This window comes from Apteryx mantelli, chromosome 2 (assembly GCF_036417845.1).
Source record: "Apteryx mantelli isolate bAptMan1 chromosome 2, bAptMan1.hap1, whole genome shotgun sequence".
Taxonomy (NCBI): domain Eukaryota; kingdom Metazoa; phylum Chordata; class Aves; order Apterygiformes; family Apterygidae; genus Apteryx; species Apteryx mantelli.
In genome coordinates, this window is record NC_089979.1 from 144,431,179 (window position 1) to 144,452,006 (window position 20,828).

General features: G+C 37.6%; 1 protein-coding gene across 8 annotated transcripts in view; it reads right to left on the bottom strand.

The window, feature by feature from the left end:
• The window catches only part of CDK14 (cyclin dependent kinase 14), a 338,379-nt gene that overhangs the window by 126,559 nt on the left and 190,992 nt on the right, over positions 1-20,828 (bottom strand). For 7 of the 8 annotated variants that reach the window (XR_010883503.1, XM_067291723.1, XM_013941578.2 and 4 more), the window contains 2 exons: positions 20,326-20,446; positions 10,228-10,321 (listed from right to left, as the gene is read on the bottom strand). Coding sequence is in view for 7 of the 8 variants with exons in the window: in XM_067291723.1 (XP_067147824.1) it covers positions 10,228-10,321; positions 20,326-20,446 (215 nt within the window). In the remaining variant the exon portion in view is untranslated. Of the gene's footprint in view, positions 1-3,535; positions 3,733-10,227; positions 10,322-20,325; positions 20,447-20,828 lie in introns of those variants that run through there. The other variant, XM_067291726.1, reaches the window with a different exon arrangement.

A 20,828-nucleotide genomic window follows, 5' to 3' on the forward strand; every position in this document is an offset into this window, starting at 1 on the left:
AACAGGTTACCCAGAGAGGTTGTGAAGTCTCCTTCTCTGGAGATATTCAAAACCCAACTGGACACTGCTCTGAGCAACCTGCTCTACTTGACCCTGCTTTGAGCAGGTGTTGGACTAGATGATCTCCAGAGGTCCCTTCTAACCTCAGCTATTCTGTGATTCTGTAAAGTTTCTGTGGTTAAGAATTCTTTTGCAAAACCTGTGTTCCTTGATCTCATGCCATGCTGTACCCAGAAGGGTTAAACGGAAAGCCCAGAGGAAGTACAGCTTTGGCAGTGCTCTGGCAAGGCATGTGAAATCTAGAGGAGGAAGACTATGTGAGATCCAAAGAGGGTGGAGCACAGATGCACAGAGGGGAATGCAGGACAAGAGAGCCTGAGGGGCAGGTCACCTACAGACTGCCCCAGCCTACCTCTCCCAGGCAAACCAGCTCCTAAACCTTTTCTCACACAAATTGTGGTGGTCTTCTGACTCGGCACTGCCCTGTTTCTGCCTGCTAAGCCAATGAAAAGCTTTTCACCTAAAAAAATAGGTTTTTTTTATTGCTGGGGAAGGCAGGGGGCATTCAGTTTGCTGTGCATGAGTACCAGAGACAGTATGGGAGAGGAGAGACATACAGAGACATACAGAGGTAGGACCATGGCTGCCAGAAGTGGCAGTTCCACAAAAGTTTGAGCTAATTTAAGGCAGCCGTTTCACAATCCCATCCATCTTGGAGTGGTACTGCCACACATCTGAGGCTTTAATAAATTGCTTCATGAATGGACCATGGCAGAAAACTAACCCAGCAAAAAGGTTTTGAAAATGTTCTGTTTTAGTGCCATGAAGCCAGAGTTCACCAGCATCGGAAAAACACCACTTCCAGAAGGAAGGGGTGTTTGACTGAGGAGCTAGAAATGGAGGAAAAGAGAAGGGAAGTCAGTATGATGGCCATGAAACTAATATCAGCTTAAATTCTAATGGAAGCACATCCTGGGCATGTGTCCTATGTTCCCTCACTTTTGACCTGGAAAGTGGACTATGTCCCTTCTCACTTGGCTTGTAAATCCATGCAGCGCATGAATCAGATCGATTCAGAACACTGCGTCCTGTCCGCATAGCCTAGTATTATAGGCATAGCATTATGATTCACAAGGAATATTAATTTCTGATGCATGTGTAAGAGCAACTGCAGAATATTTTTAAATATCCTTAAAAGGAATTGAGCAGCAGTTGTTTTCAAAACATAAATCCCTCTTTACCACATAGCAAAGTTTATTCAAATTGGAAGTTTCCAAGATCATCTGATTTCTCAGCTGAAAAAAGATATAAAATCTAACTGTAAACTTTCAGCACAATAAATAGCTGCTTAGAAAGCATTCCTTTGATTTCTCATCTGGATGTAATCAACCTGAGTGCCATCAGATTTGCGTGAGAACAAACCCACTGCACCACACTGCACTCTTTGGTAAGAATTTACCTTATGCTCTTCTGTTTCCTCACTGACAGGTTTTAGAGTTTATACCACAGGTGTTTGAATCATGTTGTGCCCAGAAAAAGCACTGTGAATAATTCTCATTATGTTCTCACAATACATATTACTAGCTATCTCAGATGCATTCAGAAAAGGATCTCAATTGCCAGAAATACTGTTGCACAGCAGTGCACGTGCACTCTAAGGACAAATAGCAAAAACCGGACATTGTTCTTCCTGTAACTGACAGCTAGAGAATCCAGCTTTGCTACAGCCTGCAACTCATTTTAGAATAGAGCACTCAAAAGATGAGGGAAGGAAGAACCAAACCAACAAGAATGAAATGTAATATTGTATATTTTTGAACCTACTCTATTTTTTCCAAACTCAAACACCTGAAAATACCAACTGCATGAAGATACTGGTCAGGTAACTCTCCTACTCTCCATTCTTGTACTAGAGCTCTTTATTTGGACATCATCTTATGAAATAGAATATATTTATTTTTTGGTAGATTTTGTCCTTCCTTTTCCCACTTATCAATACTGATTTTGTCCACTACTTTCAATGCAGTTTCAAACTAATGCAGCTTTTTTTTTTAATTGGTTACTTTTATCTTATAATAAAAAGGCAGTAATAATAAAAAGGCAGTTAGAATTAAAAAAACAGGGGAGATTAGTTCCTTCTGCCTTTCCATTCTCCATGCAATTCACAAAAGTAATGGCAAAACACAAACAGTGGATACACAGAAATTACGTGACAGTATTTTAAAATACATATGTAAAACTTAGAAGACAGTATGCAAAATTTTCAACATAGGTCAAATTAAATGCCTAAATTATTTAACCATTGCCACTTAACGAACCAGAAAAGCAGCTGACCTAATCAAGGTCGATTAATGTTAGCTCTTGAATACTGAAATCACTAAGCTTATCTGAAGATTGACATTTAATTTTTAGAAAGATATTGAGGATCAGGAGCTCATATAGTGTCAGCGTTAGTTAAGCACATTCAATCTTATGGCAAGTGCTCAGCATCTTCCTAAATACTCTAGGGCACTGATTCAGGACACTTGAACAGGTATCGAAGTCCATCTTCATTCAAATTAGCCTGATGTGCAAACTGTACCTCTGGCATGCGCATAGCTTTCATTAACTGGGCTGAAGGGGGATGTTTCCCTGAGTTACGGTCTATACTACAATACAAAAAGCTACGGACTATTAGCAGTTCTTAGGAGGGTAGAAGAATTCAGCCACTAGTCTCAGTCTTAGAAAATGGGCAAACCAGTAAGAAGCATCTATCATTCTCATAACCTGTCTCTAAAATCATCATCTAAAATTGTCTCGTATTGATTTTTAGACCTTTTCAACTTTAAGGATGTTTGAACTTGAACTACAGATAACAAACAACAATTCTGGCAATCAAGATGCTCCTCAGAACACACGTTTTTGGCATGCGATGTGCAATTCAGATATGAGCAAAGCAGTAGGAAGGGAAAAGAGAAGATTCTAGTATATTAAACATTGTTCCTTTATTTATAAAACAGAAAGAAAAGACAATATGACCACTTGGTGACTGATCATTTATTATCTTTCCTAATAAGTACAGCCAATATACTAGAGCAGGTTTATGAATGGGCCTGTATTTTTATATTGCACAATATTATCCCACAGCATAAGTTTTTGGATAACAGACCAACACTTGTATTCAGAATTGGCTTCAACTCCATTTGTAATACACACAAATTGCTTGTACCTGCACCTCTGTTCAGTGTCACCTGCATGCACAAACATTTCAAATTACAGCTCCATAACACACTAGGACACAATCTGCGCAGAGAGATTTTACACAGGCAAAATCTATTCCCACAGTGAATCGGGCCAACAAGAGCAGTGCCTGCAAAGGTGTACACCAGCATAACAGAGCTGCACTGATTTACAGCAGCTCAGTCCCAGCACTTTTTTTAAAAAGTATTGCCTGTATCTACCCTCTGGAACACCAGAAGCATGCCTGGAAGTGAAACAATGTTTCTTTATAATTATAGCCTATTTATCATTCAGCAGCTGAAATATGGCAGATACTAAAGAAACATTCCAATTCCAGAGAAAACTATGAAGCCATTGTTTTCCACTGAACCGTGTCTTAATTTGTTTTCTTTTTCTGATAGCCAATTACTCTTCACGTTTTGCACTACCAAGTTGATAATGAGCCAAGGTCTCGCAGTCCCAGCCATGCACGGGGTTTCGCTCGGAGTTAGCAGGCTGGATGAAAATGATTTCCTGCAAGCACAAGATGACACCTCTGTTAAGAGGAAGCCACTAAAAGCAATACTGTGCATTAGGCTGTGTGACTGGCTGGCCGGACACCCACCCAGCCCCTGAAAGTCAAGGATAGGATCATACATTCTTTCTTTTTCCCCTTCTCCTCTTCCCTCCTGCTGCCAGCTGGTAGTTCTCCTGGCAAGCATCCATCATATACTGCTGGATATTTTTATGACTTTCAACACAGATGAATGGGACGTACTTCTCCCCTTTTCTAACTAACTGAATTGTTAACAGAGTGCAAGACATAATTCTGATTTTTTTTTAAAAGCTTCCTTTCCTGACACAGATAGGCAATATTCCTTAATAGCCTTTCTTAAATTTTTACAGGATTCCTATTTTTAAATCTCAGGCCTGGTTTGTTTGCCCAATACCATATGGGTTTAATGATATAAGGCAAATGACAGCACATATTATGGCTGCTCAGGCATGGTGAGGATAAAAATCCTTTGTGAGAGGTAAATGCAAAATTAGATCCAATACCTTGGGCCCTATTAGAAGGGAAAAAGAATACACATGCAGTGACACATTAGACAACACTCAGTATGCAGCCAGAGAGTTAAAAATGAGCTGAAACTCTTTTTAAAAGGTCCATTAAAAAAAGCAAAATTCTTTACAAAGCATGAACAGATTTTTTAAAAGATCATTTTAAAGGTTATTTTACCTCATACTTGCCTAGTTTAGAATTATTTTCATTTAAAGTTTGGTAGAAGGCATAAAACAAAGCCCAGAAAGGAACCGTGTAGAAGTATCAGTGCAAAACCTGCAGGCAACTACAGTAAAATACTGAATAGGTGATAATGACTTCAAAGAGAAGATCCACAGCTAGACTTGCCTTTTATTTATGTAATCACTGGTGCTGAAGGTAAGTGAAATATTTTGTGTACTGTTATCATCATGTAAATTAATTGGCACAATATATTATATTACACTTTTTTCATTCTATTTATACACTATGACACACTATGATATGGAAGACAGAAGAGCTCAGCATTCAAGTTTCTACTTAATTACAGTTTAAAAAAAATCTTATTTTCATCATGAACATGGAAGTCATTGCAGAGAAGTAGGAGAAAAGTGGAGAGAGATAGGAGGAAAAAACAAGCTGTTTATAGACACCCCCACTCCAGCAAGGACTATCCATTGTGCAAAGACAGAATTTTTCTCCATCCAGGTTCAGTTCTTCAACTGTAACACATAAGACACCATGTCTACAACAAAATAAAATTTTAGTTCAACTCCTGCCTCACAAGTATGTGTATTCCATCTGATAAGAACAAGGTGTATTTTGGAGCCAAAATTTTCCATCAGTGACAGAAAAATGTGCACTGAATAACAAAACAAGGAATAAAAGACCAATAAAGTTGACTAAACATCTCATTACCCAGGTAAACCTCAAAAAAATACAGTTAAAAGCACTCCTCCCTTGGGTTTAGCATTATTAGCTTCCCACAGTGTAGCACAAAGCAAGGTTCCTTTGGGTCCGTCATTTGCTAAATGAAAGTGAGGCCTGTTAAAATACATTATTTCAGGCTTTCGAGGATGTAAGTGACATGAAGCAAACCTTCAGGTACAGAACTGCAGGGAGAAAGCTCTATAGCTTCACAAAAGCCTGTTAACATTAGGATCTCAGAAGAAGCATTACTATCCTTCATTACACGATACAAGACACTTCAGGCATGTAGTTATAAATACATATAAGAAAAAATACTGCTAGCCTTTGAAATCTTCAATAACAGGAGCAATGCTTTCATTTCCATTTAAAAGGAAAATGCCATTTTTCATAGCTAGCTGAAACTGCAAACTCTTGCAAGTCTTGCTGTACAACTAAATGCAGAAAACTAGAAAGTGGTCTTGGCGTTGTCCTTTGGAACGCCAGGCTGCTGGACTCAACAAAATGTATATTGCTCTCTTCAAATTATTTTTTAATACTGTGCATTACAGCACCCGACAGAGCAATAGCATCCAATACCAGAGAGGAGGCCTCAGCTTTTTTGGATATGCATGTCAGAAAAGATGGTCGCGGCTGGCTGCATACTACCATTGCTGCTGTGCTATGGTACCTAGGCGGTGAGGATGCCGCTAGTGTGCCCATTCCACGGTCAGGTTTGCAGAGTGAAGCCCCATTTACGGAGAGAACATCATTTAAAAGCTGTTGTCCTGCCTCTGTGGAGATCTGCAAAGTATCAGGAGAACTGTTTGCGTATTATTCCTACAGTGAAATGTAATTTTTAGTGTAATTGGCACCAAGACTAAAATTCAGCAAACACACTGATTATTCCCTTAGGAGCCCGAGAGGGAAATTCACTCTCATTCTGCAGTAGCTCACAGAAACCTCAAATTGAAAAAGACAAAAACACCTTCCCACTTAAAAATTTCTCTCTAGAAGAAAAATAAAGCTAGCACAAAGCTCATACTGTAAGAAATTCAACACTGGTCTAGTTTGGATCTCTTAGGAACATCTAGTATAAAAACATACCCATTAATAAAAAACAGGGTTGTAACCGACTTGGTACTTCCAGTGCTGCTCGGGGTAAGGCATGCACAGGCATACGAGAGGCTTCTCAATGTCATTAGCTTTAACACTTATCTAATTTTTGCTGATCATCTCCAGATCCAAGGAGCTGTCAATTTATCAGTGTACAGGGCTACCTCGAAGGCCATTTGGTGCAGCTTTTACTCCTAGACATAACTGAAGCCATATTTACGTTAGGGTCTCCTTGAAACAGAAAGCCTCCAAGTAAAAGTTCATATCTACAGAAATGTATACCAACATATAACCAGTAGGAAGAAACTACTGATAAAGAAGTTACTACTCCACATTGGAATCCAGACATAGTTTTATTTTGATTCAACATATTGCCTCACATATATTTTTCCCATTCTCAAGGCAGGATGTACTGCTGCTCATGGTATACTGGGATACACATGTGGGGAACAAGGATGACACATGCCCAGTTTGATACTTTGAGGCAAAAGATTTCTTAGTTCTCACAGACTATAAATTACAAATATACCTTTTATTTTGAATGATGCAGTTCTATCCAAAAAGTAACTTGAGTTCCAATATGTAGGAAAAAGGTATTAGTAAAGAAGTAATAGCATACTGATTAAGCCAAATCACCTCTGCATCAAGACATTTTGAAACCTACTTATATGTGTGATTTCCATTTTATTTAGTAAGTATAATAAGTATAATTTTTTTAAAAAGATTATTCATACTATGAGGTTTAGTTCAGAAAAAGAATTCATATTATTAGACCCAAGCTGTGACAATGACAACTTGCAGCTTGCTCATCCATAGGGGTCAACGTTTTAATGTGCTGTTCCAATTCTAAAAACTAGACTCTGGCTTTTAAACCCATGTTATTTTATTTACATTATTTAAAGTAATGGAACTTGGGACTGCTTATTACAAACAGCTATTATAACAAATACAAAAACAGTTCATACTAGTATTTAAAAACTCACAAATGTTTAAAACACTGAAAGTCAGGAAATACAAGCTTAAACAGAAAAACTCTTAAAGATAAGTGAAAGATCAATCTCTTTTCCTAATCTACTATATACATTTATTTAATTAAGCCACTATTAAACATAAATAAATATCAATCATAACCAAGCAGAAACATATGAGCTGTGTTATATTCTACTCTTGCTATGTAGATATGTGAAGAACGCTTACGGTAGAGATATGCAAAAGCATTTAGAGAATGCGCTCTTTAACTTGCACCTGATAATCAGTGAAACAGAATACATGCAAACATAAATTGCATTTACATAATAATGGGAAATTATACAATAGGATAACAAACAACCATTTAAGAATTTTGCACTGTCAACCACATTAAATTATGTTCAGTTTTCCTAAATATTGCATATTACCAAATTGGTGACTTTCCTGCCACAATATAACAGATTCCTTAAAAGGTCTTAATCTGCACACTGGACTCTCAAGTGCTATGGAAGTGCAACTGCGACCAAGAACAGTGGCAACACAGATTAACATACCTTTTGTTGCAAACTGCATTTTTCAGAAGCAGACTACAGAACAAGGATTCAGGGGAAGGTGCACTGTACCACACACCATTTTCAGAAGACTGCCCTTTGCTGCACAGTAACACACCACTGGTGGATGCTGAAAATGTGAACTACAGGAGGACTTTAAGGAGAAGGCTTTTACTGGTTGAACTGTGTTTCTTTCATCGCTGTTTAAGTGCTCACTGTGTGGGAGTTAATTGTATTAGTTATCTTGTGTAATAACCTGATTAATTTTGTACTTCACAGCTATTAACCAGCATACTGTACGTGATTCACTGGAGAATGAATGAATTTAATCCGTCTGTTCAAATACAAAAGCAAACAAGAATAATCCTTTGTTTTATAACTTTTAAATAGATAACTTCTTAAATTCTTAATTATGCTTAGAGTGCATTAGGGAGGTACTCACTCTATAGCTAAGGTTAACTAGACACTTCTGTTAGAAATCCTTTATTAGCTGGGATTTAAAAATTAATTCTGATTTACTGCAGACCATACAACTAAAAATTGTATGTTTTTCTTCCAAGGTTTATAAAACAACAAATTAAAGAAACAAGATCAATAAATTATCCCTCGTTATTTCACAGGCTGTTCTCAATATTTGCAGCTGCAGTTTGAAAACAATATTAAAAAAATTGGCAGGCCTGGGATTGTATTTATCATGGCATTTTAACACAGAAATAACTGTGGGGAATAGGAAAGAGAAAGGACAACAGAAATATGCAAATGTTTTAAAAATAGATTTATATGATATACCTGTTGTGAAAAAGCCTTGTCAAATGGAACACTGACTTCTGCTGTTAGAAGTCTACATGATTTCCAAAGCAAAAACACTAAGATTTTGCCACAATAAATGGGATGAAGCCTAAAAGAGGAATTTTTTGTTTTCAAAGTTTCATGTTCTATTAATAAGGAGAGGGATTTCATCTCTATAAATGAGAACTGTGAAAATTTAAAAAAGCAGAACTCTAAAATGGACCCTAAAGTTACTATTGTAAAATATACAAGCTGGTGAACAAAATAATGCAATTAGATACATTGCAGATATTATTCATAACTGTTTCTCAGAGTGTATGCTACTGTTTCCACAGCACTGAATTTTTATGGTATTAGCCAAGCATGCAGAATAATAAAATATTTTACAAAATGAGAGATTTCTATATCACAATCAAACAAGAAAGTCTTGTTTTAGAGAGATTTTCTGAGTCACTCCTGAAAGTACTTGTTAAAGTCACTGATATCCTAACAAAAGAGATACAGAACAAGCAAGTCTGAGTAAAATGAAGAATGCAAATTTAATAAATGCAGTATGAAACAAACATTTTTTTTCTCTCCCCATGGGACAAAATAAATCCTTTGCATATGAAACAAATGACTAATGACAGAAGGATCTTTAAAAGCAAGGTTATACTCATGTTTGCCTGTTAAATCTGTGGGCAGAACCAAAACAGAGGTGGACGGGTTGAGGGGAGAAAGCTCTTCTTTCAATACTTTCCCCCTTGGCCACTCTGCAGCACCAACAACCAGCCACTTTGGCTCGTCCCTGGGCCAGCAGTGGCTTCCCCCAGTAAGCCTGCTGCCTGGCGGCACAGCCCCCAGCTCCTGCCATCTGAGGCACATGACTCCACAATACCCCATTCCCTCTTCAGAAGGTTCTTCCTGAGTCTTTTGGAAGGGAACCACCAAAACTCAGATCACAAGGGAAGAAAGAGCAAGTTTTTTCCAAAAATGCACAAAACAAAACAAAACCCAAAGCCCCACACATATGCACAGGCACAAAAAAGCTATGGAAATAAAATATGTAAATGATGGTATACACTCAGTATAAATTACCTCTACTTTCACTCCCAATGTGGATGTGTCCTCAGTGCCTATGAGCTACCCGTACATCTTATGAATGGCCCAACCATGTTGCAGAAGCAGCAGTCAAGGACTGTTGTTGAACTTGAGTATAATCATGATTTCTGCTTTCTCTTTTACTTCTCATTCCATTTCCTATTTTACTTTTCCCTCTACATGCATGTCCCACAAACTAAATACTTCACACTGACACTACAATATTAGCATATTATTAATAGAGCAGCACCTAGAGTCATAATTCCAGCATGACAAGCTGGCTGGATTTTACATCGGCTCATATTTGGGAAGTTTGTTTCACATCCTTATAAAAACATTTCTACAGGTTGTTTGGAAAAACATTTATTGAATAAAATAATATTCTGCAGGATCTGAACAAGTTACGTTATCCTCAAGAATATATCAAGTAAAATGTGTCTAGCTTATAGACTAGACTTCTGATTCTTTCCTCCACCAGCAATTTAATTCCAGACACAAAGACACATGTGAACATCTATCAGTCAATTTTAACATTTTGTTGTCTTAGGTACATTACTTCAGCCATAAAGAACTCACCAGAAATATTCTTTCAAGTTGATCTTGAATGTCTTTCATTCCTGGAAAAGCAGCAACCCCTTGAATCATTTCTACAAAGATACAACCCACTCCCCTACAGAAGAAAAAAAGAAAGTATGTAATGTTAGAAAGATTTCTTTTACATTAAACAGCCAATATAATCAATGCTTTTGTCTCCAGCATCAATATTACAAAATTTTCCATCAACACAAGACTGAAGGAGGATTGTATGCCTTTAGTGAAAAACAACGTATGCATACGAATGCATCTCTTTTCAGGTGTTTGAAAGACAAGTGGAGATGGCAGGAATGAGGATGGCAGCAGTAGAGACCAATAAAGGCACGGCAGCTGCTTTCCATTTGGGTGAGCGCGAGTGCTTCCCAAGCGGCACGCGCACGTTTCTGTCCCAAATGAGCTCTGGCCCTGTGGGAAGGGCACTGAGAATGCACCCCTGGGAGCAGCTGAACAGGCACAGGTCCATGGCATGGAGGTGCCCACTCTGGGAGGGCTCTGCAGGGGGGAAAATCCGGGAAAAATGAGCGAGCAGGAAAAGGGCACATGGCTCATGACAGCCACTGAACTAAGCTACTGCCCAAGTGCAGATGACTCCTGGGCTAGGCTTGCTTGGGCTTTCTTCTCCCCTCTCCCTGCACAAGAGAAGGAGGCACGCAGCTTTTGGGGGCTGTTGAGCCCATTCCCAGAGGCACTGGAAGGGGCTGAGCAGCTGCGGACTCCCTCTCTTCCCATCTTCCCTCTCTCCGATAGCTACAGCCACCTTGTTCCAACTCCACTCCTCACCCTCTCACAAAACGTACTTTACAGGGGTCCCCCTCATCCCCATCCTTTAAAAGCCACTGCAGGAAATACTGGGTACTCAGAGGAAAGAAATATCTGAAAAACACAAACTATAGCAGAAAGAATGGATTCTTAAGGCTTGAAAGCTTCTGCAGCTCTTTGGCTCAAATCTCAGACAACCCGTGGATTTCCTGCTCCTAGGAGCAAAAGAAATTACAAACTCATCTGCTTCTTTACTGGATGAAAAGAGCTCAAGAGTTACGTGCTCCTTCAGCAAAAATTATTTTAAGAGAAAACACCTCCCTTGGCTACCAATAGGATGCAGGATTTGATTGTATGTTTTAACTCAGTTAAATTGTTCTAAGCATACACGACTTCTGCATGCAAACATGTACGTATGCTATATAACCATGTCTGTGCAAGTGACTGCACAAAAAATATCTTCACCCAAAACAAACGAACAACTCAAAATACATATCAGAACGAACCACAAATTCTCAAGGCTAGCTACAGTACCGCCATTCCCTTAAATCGTGAGGTTTTGTCCTTTAAATCAGAAAATCCCAGCCATAATTTCTAATGTAACTTTGGTTTTAGAAGTAAACTATTTGGAATGCAAAAATTACATACCTTCTCATTGCTTAGTCATCATGATGATGTATTCAGAAAGTAGCATTTAATTTTAGGGGAGTGGGTGCATATATTGGTGAGGAAGTGGTTCTAGAATAAAACAACCTAATGAAAATAGATGGCATGTTTTCATTAAGGCCAGGGCTGAATATTTATAGACACCACTTAACTAAGATTATCAGCAGACAATCCATGCTTTACTCATTTCTGAATGGTTTGACCACTACTGAATAACGAAATAATTTTATGTTTAAGGACAATGAGAGTTGATAATCAAACTTCTTGAAAAATAAAATCAAACAGGCATCACACTTCTTTTCACATTCCCAAGCCTAAATGTATTAAGCCAAGGTTCTCCTTAGCCACTGAAAAGTAAAGCAGAACTTTGGAAAGCACAGCTCTCACACATCCAATTTTAGATGAATTCAGGTCTTTATAGAAGGGAGAGATTAAAATTTATGTTCCATATGCTTCTCCTGGTCACTGAAGGAACTGAACTGATTAAATTGTCATTCATCATTCACTCTGGTTAGTGCTTCATTAGGCATGGAAAGGCACAATACATCTTAGTCAAATATTTATAAACAATAACGAGATCTTGGGCAAAGAAAGATTTCAGACAGAAGCCATTTATTCAAGATGAGAAATAAATTTAATTTGGTCTAAAGAAAAGAATATCAGAGTTCTGTTCTTGCAACCAAAAAACAGGCATTTGATTAAATTAGTTCATCATTTTAGAGCATATGCAGCTATCTGCAGAGAAACTTATTTTAGCTGTTTGAACAGAAATGTTGTAGAAGCTATAGATGGAGTAGATGATCCCCAGAGGTCCCATCCAACCTCAACCATTCTGTGATTTTGGCAGATAATTTTGTATTCTGTTTCACAAACTGTATTTACAAAATTTTCCATTTTTAGTGGATCTGATGCAAATCAAAAAAGAAAATCAAGTAAGAACTGTGAATACCACCAGCAAAGAATAGTTTTCTACTTGGAAAAAGAGTCCTATTAAGTGTCTTGAACACTTGTATAACCCAGTGCTTTATTTAGTCATAATCTGAAATGAGGGCAAAAGTGTACTGGGGTTAAATGAATAGCTAATACAAAAATCAAAAGGTTATTAAAATCACTGAGGAGAAAAACATAAATAAGCTCTGAGGTTTGAGCTGGAGGACTGCTGTTCAACTCTGGCCCATTTGAAAACTAACCATATGCTTGGTTTCCAAGTTTAAGGCACTCACTCAGCACTTTGAGGAGTAAGCCCACAGAAAGAAAAGATTAAATAGGTATTAAAAAAATAAAAATAAAATAGAAAAAAGTCCAGTACTGAACTGATAGGAAATACCTAGAAAGTCATAATTTCAAATAAAGACTTTGAGATGGCAGGGCTGATACTTTAAAAGATGTTTAGGTGGTATCAGTGAGTTTTACATTAGACTTAGAGCAAGTAGAAACTAAATATATAACAGGATCACTGAATCAAGAACCTGAAGTGCACACGCATTGAACATATACAGAAATCAAGCTTCTATACAGCCTTGAAATTTTGGCTTCTTTTTGTAGACCTCACAAACTGTTACACAGGTCAGATAGATTTCTGAGCAAAGCAATATTATTTACATGCCAGAAGAACTGACTTGTAAGTCAGGAAAACTTGTAAGGAAAATTAAAAGAACTATGTCATTCTTGGCTAAAAGAATACATGAGGGACAGGGAGAATGTGATGACTCTGTATTTAAAACTATGCAAAATGGAAGAAAGAAAAGAACTGATTAGGATTTTACTGTTTCCCAGAGCTGTAGGTAGATCCAAGGCAGTGTAACCAGAAATAGCAGAATGCATATCAGAAATGAAAATTTTAAGGAAAGTGTTACAGAAATACACTTAACAATTGTGCCATATCACAGTCTCCCAATGGACTAGAAACTCCACTGTTACAGCCATGTAAAACTAGACAAGCTGAAACACTTACGAATATTTTTCAGGGAACAGACTTGCATTAACAGTAGGGTGGATAAGATGATCTCACAGATCACTCCCATCTCTAGTTTCTCTGATGAAAAGATTACTTCTCAAAATATGAAATACAACCAATTAACTTGGCTTAATGTCTATGCATTTCCAAGGGTATGTTCTTTATGTATGACTTGCACACACTCAGCATATAGGGGCATTTTCAGGCAGCATTTGAGAAATTATTTGTGTGACGAAAGAACATTAGCATAGCATACTTCAGTACATTCAATTTAGATTTTCCTATTCTCCATATAAAACAGATTTTGAATAAGCCAAATGCTGCTACTTCTGAGACTTGGTTCAGGGATCTTCCCAGTGGAACAGCCTGGGATAACCTTGCAAAGTAAGCATGACTCAAAGTGACAGCCAGCTCGTGTTGAAATGTGTGGCTCACCCTCTGATGACAAAAAGCATGACTAAACCTATTGATGTATTGATGAGACCATATGCTGCCATACCATCTAATATTGCTCTTCTATTGTCCTGCTTAATTTTCTAGGACTCCGGCTGTCACCATGCAGCCTTATATGGAGTAAGAGTTAAGAACACAGCTAAATGAGTTACTGTTACATCTGAATCGACATAGTAAATGAGCCTGTAAGAATGAAGTGGGATGCCTTAAGAAACTGCATATTTTCTGCACAGCTTTTGTAATGCAAGAGCCTATTCCCCAAAAATTAACTTGTTTAGTGGTTGTTGGGTTGCGGGGTTTTTTTTTTTTGGCTTAAGAATTCACATTCCTGTCTCTGTAACAAAGATTTTTTGTGTCCTTCAGTTAATATTCTTGAGGGATCCATACAAAAGACAACAAATGCAATTTGGAATGAGGAGTTGTGTCCAAACTGAGTTTTAGTTTTTACTTAAATGGAGATTATAAAAGTCTGAGTGGATATTTGAGAAACAGTTAAAAACTGTTGAACTTTCTGCCCCAAACAGATTTGCAATGCTTTCTAACAGGCTCAGTGTAGGTGATGACATTCAGCATGCTCTTCATAGTGAAGACGTATATTGGCCTTCAGATAAGAAGCCTTATCTGTCAAGAAGCCTGGTTTCAGTACGCAGTAATTGGCTCCAGAGGGGCAAGGCATTTTATGAAAATCAAGTAATTGCTTCCAGCAGTCCTTCTGGTAAGATTTCTGAAATTCAGAGGAACAGTTTTCATCCAAGTTTCCCAAACTACATGCACAGTTTTGCACTGTTAAATATATCAGAAGAGAAATAATCTGCTTGGTTTTTATGTATTCATCACCTAGAGGCAATACTGGAGTCTCTTCCATAAAATCCACCAGTAATATACAACATTTTGGAAGGACACAGAGATTTTTACCTTGTCTTATTTATTCAGAAAAAAGTCATGCTCCTGTATGATCCTACTTATAAATAGAACTAGATATATTCCACATGATATTTTCCAGTTGAACATGTTCTTCCTGGTTTTCTTTCCCTGGCATGGATCCATATACTTTTTTGAAATACTTTCCTGCCACACATGAAAAATATTATTAATAGTGGAAAAGTGATGAGTAAATCTGATGTTCCAAATGGATAAAAGTAGTTTTTAGATAGGAATTGAAATGCCCTTCCAATAACTACAGACAAGATGGTTTCCCCACTCACAGTGTTTCTATGAATCAGACCCCATGAGAGTTTTCCAGTCATAAGTTAATTCAGCTGATAAAACTGCTCTCACTGCCAGTGTTTTCTCCAGAAGTTTAATTAAAAATACCTTGATAGTTTTCAAATTATCTTCACCACTTAAGGATTAGCATTTCTTTGCCCTGGAAGTTATGATAAAAACACCAAGGGCAAAAGAACCAATTTACCCTACATGTTTTCTCTCTTGGGCCCGAAGCACTATTTTTTCAGTATGTACTGGGACTCCTACTCTCAGATTTCTTTCATTGCAAACTGTTTACAGCAGATACAGCATAAAGATGCCTTTGTAATGTCCCCTGTGTAAAAAGATAATTTGGTGCACCTGTGTTTAAGACAAGATCCATTTTTGTATAATAAATATCTTAATTACTGTCATAGGTCTTCATTGGTCAAATATTCATGAAAGCATGCATGGAATTACTGAGAACCCTCTAATTTGCACTCAGAGCAGGTTTCTTGTGGAGAGTGTCAGGTACCTGAAAAATACTATTTATTTTTCTAACCATAGAATGAAAAAACTCCATGTGAATAGCTTTCCCTAGATTAAGATCAGAATTGATCAGATCTATCAATCCAGATGCTACGAAGTTATATAACGGTGATTTAATAAGCAATTTCATAATGTGACTGGCCTAGTTATAAGCAATTTCTCCTACAGCACTAAACATAGCTGATGTTAGTTAATATAAGTGAATTTAAAAAATATCATGGCCTCTAATTTCTTAGTTTACCTGAATTGTGACTAAGAGTTTACATCCTATCATTCTTTCATTGTATTTTTTTAAAAACAAAACAATGGAATATGCAAAACATTGCCAGCTGTTAGCAAATGCAGTTTATAGCCAGCTGCACCTCAAAATAAAATATCCCTAGTGACTTCCTGATCTAAGAAACCCAGATGCAGTGGCACATGCATTGCATGACTCAAAAGGGATTTAATAATCTGTTTAAATTACTTCATTTACTAATATTATAGTCTTCCTGCAAGGAACAAACAGAATAGGTTAATTTGGGGATTTTTTTCCCCTACATTTCTCTATTACCTATACATGGTTTTTAGTAATTTATTATAAACCCTTTATGTATTGAAGCTTATTTTCCTTGCATTGACTTTCAAAGAACCATAAAATTCAAGGATTAGGAAGTTATACCAGAGGCAATGGAAAGCCCTTTTCTTAGCTGCTAGTAAGTCCTCATCAAGAGAAAAAAAAAGCCTATCAAAGGTTATCACAACTCTTTGATGCGGTCTCAGGTAGTGTAATACATTCACGCAATGCCACTGTATCACATGCTGTCAGCAGTAAATCACAAAGCACACAGCATTGATTTCCATCAGCAGCCTGACACCATTAATGCATGTATGTCTTCATTAATATTATTTTATTGCCAGTGGCTATTTAAACGGAAAGCAGTAGAATGTAATACCGTATGCAGATCATTAGCTTTTAGTTACTAACCTAATGCCCTACACCGGCAAATGAAGTGTAAAAATAGCCTGCAGCCTCTGCCACCTGCTTCCCAGCCCCTGTCCAGCGGTTAATATTTGGAGTCTTTTTTCATGCGGCTGGTCTTCTACTCAATAACAGCCCCACTTTCCATTCCTTGGGAACCACCATGAAATGTCATTTATCATGGCTAAAGCAAAGGCCCTGTCATTTTTTTTTCCTAAATGGAAGAAACAGCTGTGCTTTGTACCTCAGCGCTATTTAAATATTTAGTGAAGTGGCTACCTAGTTTCGTCTTAATGGAGTTTATCAACAAAGACCCACGAGAGCACACAGTATCTGACATAGGGACATAATGCCAGTAATTGCATAAAAATGCTAATGCTACAAACACACTTTTGATAACAAGATTACTAAATTATCTTGGCATCTGATGGAGGGTAGCTTTCTCCTTGTGTCTCTCCCTTCTTTCCTCCCTCCCTCCGCCTCCCCCTTCCTCTCCCTTCCTCCCACTCTGGTAAGTCACTAAGCAGTTGTAATGTAATTCTGGCCAAGCTATGTACCTCCATCGTACAAATAAAGCTCTAAGCTTGACTTTACTCCAGCAGAGCTCACTATTAGATTTACCAAACGAGCATAAGTGACCTTAACATGTAGGTAAGTCTCTTGCACTTAAACTGGAAGCGCTGTCTCAGATAACCCAGCAAAGCACAGAGAGGTAAAAACCTAGAATGCTTCTGTCACGTACAATATAAATTTGCTCTAATCTGATTTCTGGTGTGGCAGTAATTCATCACATACATAAATTTCTATCATGTGAAAGAAACAATCATGAGGTTTTTTCTACACTTCTCATAGTTCTCCAGTTTGTATAAGGCACTAGAAATTTTATCAGTGCTACATGTCTAGTACAGCAGTAGTATGACTTCATTTTTCATTTGAAACAAAGCTGCCTGCCTCTACCCCTGGGCATCTGGATCTTTCTTGGACCTCTATTAAGTGTTCTCCACAAGAGGACATAATTTACAGCTATTGTTCAAGCTATTCAGCAATGAACCTTGCCTCATTTTAAAGGTCCTGACAAAAAATGACTGTATAGTTGAAACGACATTTTGACTCCTTCCTTGATCTTCCTTTCTCTCCCTTTAATTTGAATACAAACAGATCATGAAGGCAATGCCAAGTCTGTTTAAAATACTTCTATTAGCTGCATGGTTTAATTTGATCTTTATCACAATAACTACACATAGCTTGACTGGACTTTTTATAGCTCTTTTACTGAAATTATCATTGGGAGGAATGGTAAAAAAAATCTATTTTTATGAGGTATTAAACTTTTGAGTAAACGATTCTTTGTGAAAAAGTTTCAGTGAGAATCAAAATTTTAAAATCCCTTGCTCAGTTTTAAAAAAAACACCCTTACTTTCAAAGAGCAATGATTTTTTAAATTGGTAAATATTAACAAAAAGAACCCTGATTTCTGTTTTTGACAAAAAAAGCATTTTACAGCACTTTTAAAGCAATTCACTTTATTAAAGAATTTCAAAAATTTCTTTAGAAGTTTCTATTTTTTTCTTTCAATTTCTTTGTATTTCACTAGTTCAGACATATATGTACACAGACACATGGATGTGGGACTCTCAAAAGCTGAACATATGTTGACTGAATTATCTCAAGATGAGCAAAAAGAACTATTTATGTCTGCCAGCTATTTCCATCTTCTTCTGCAGCTGCCCTACCTCACCCCGAGAGAGTCAAGCTTCTTGCTGAAAGCATCAGAGGTGTATCTGGGCAAAAAGATGACTGAAAAACGTCAGGAGCAGATGGGATGTGAGGACTGCAAGCAGTCTGTGAAGGCACTAGGTTGAACAGATCTTTGGGAAAACAGGGCAGTTTTAGCACAGATGAGAAGCTGAGATGTACAGGAGAATGATTTTAGATCTGTGAGGTTTGAAGAAAACCTCTGATACAGAGCTGATACAGAAGATACTGCCTTTGCCTCTGGTACAGATGCAGTGTAATAACGTTCACATCCTGAGACATTTGTTCACCTTTCTTGCCTCTTGATTCACCTACCCTAACAGGGCAAGGAACGAAGGCAGCTGGAGGCCCAATTATATTAAGTGCTCTCTTCAGTATTATTTGTTGCAGTATTTACACTGTGTACCCCCCCCCCCCCCAAGGAAACAATACTGCAGCTTCTAACCCTGGCCTCCAGAAGTCAAAACTTATAGCGGTACAGGGAAAAACTAGATGGTACTTCCAGGAAAAGTTTTCATTCCACTTTCTCTGATCTCAGAGCTATAGGAACAAACACAACCTAGTCACGCTTAGTTACTTTCCTCTGCAAAAAAGGTATTCTTGCTAGGTCATCTGTTTCAGTACTACTAAACACTTCAAGATTACCCTTGCAAATATTATTCTCCTGTCTTTCAAGCCTTTCTGAAAATCTACATTCCTCTTCACCTTATCTTATAGCTACCTCTAAATTTTAACGTAATCTTAATTCTAAATATAGACTGTATGTATTAAACATAAAGATATTTCAAGCAAGCTACTAACAAATCATTATACTCCTTTGAAATTTGTTCAGTATATATATTTTTTCAAATGAAAAGAGTTGTATAGATTTAAAAGGTTAATTAAATACACATTGAAAACAAATTAATTTCTTCCACAGCATGGAACTTTATAAAGAAAAATTTCATTTTCTGCACTTCTGTTTCTGCAGTCAACATGCAGTGCTTCCACTGACACGGTTTATGTTCTTACTAACTACAGATTTTGTTCAGATTACAGAGATCTTGTGACCTCAAAAGCTACAGGATAAACAAAGAAACTCCACCTTGGTTTCTAACAGTCCAAACCAGGCACACGCCTTTTTGTTCAACACAAGTCTAAATGATGCCATCAAAAGTGAGCAAGCTGCTCTCTGTTGCACACATCAAACTGCCCTCTGTCAAACCTGCAGGCTTGAAAGAAACGTGCTCAACAACGTGTCACGCACTGATTCTGTCCTAACTACTAGAGTGCATTACGAATGGGGGCTGCATTTTCACATCCAGAGAATCCTGGTTTCGTCCTTGCTACAGCTGTGAAGCTCTGAGCAGGCATGGCAAATTTCAGCATTTCAGTCACAAATGCAAGGCTCTAACTGGCCATGCATTTTAGTTGTTTTTACCAAAAAAATCATACTGTGTTATTTTATCATGAATTAGTAAGTATTCATGGTTACCAGTCATTTGCTAAGGAACAAAGTCTATCTTCTGCTATATAATGTATCAGATTAAGACTACAGAAAGCAAGAAACAACAGCTAACTCCCTTGAAAAGCATTACTGGCTCTGCTAGTGGTGTATCAACACTAGATACCAGCAGCAAACTGTGGGTGGCAGGAGGGGATTCCTTTAACGAAATACTGAGTGAACTACACAGATTACTGCATACACATCATTTAACCCATACCACTAATTTTGTTACATACTTCTTTTACACGTCTAAGCAAAATTAAAGCTAAAGCAACTACATAGAGACTTATACAAGGATGCTATTCTTACCACATGTCAAGGCAGGTGGAATATTCTGTTGATCCCAACAGGACATCCGGAGGCCTGTACCATAGGGTAACCACTTCATTGGAATATGTGTGGCTGGGAACTGATTTAGCTCTTGCAAGACCTGTGTGGTAAATACAAATAAATTAATAAAAACAGAACAAAGAAATGGTTTGCTGTACAGTTAAGATCCTAAAAGGATATATGAACCCACGTCATATAACATGATGGCATATTCCAAGTTTTTGTTTCTTCTAGCACTGGAATATATTATTTAGTGAAAGAACATGGCAGCATCTATCATTTAGTACCTGGCTGAACAGAGCTGTGATTATTACGAAGGAATAATAAAGTGCGACTTTGATAATGACAACCACAGGCCCAAGAGAGATGCAAGGATACATTGTGGCAACCTAAATGAAAGACAAATAAGCAAAGGTTTTCATTTCCATAACTACTCATCCTTAGGCATCGTTGCCTTTTGTTTCAGTGTAACGTTAAAAAAG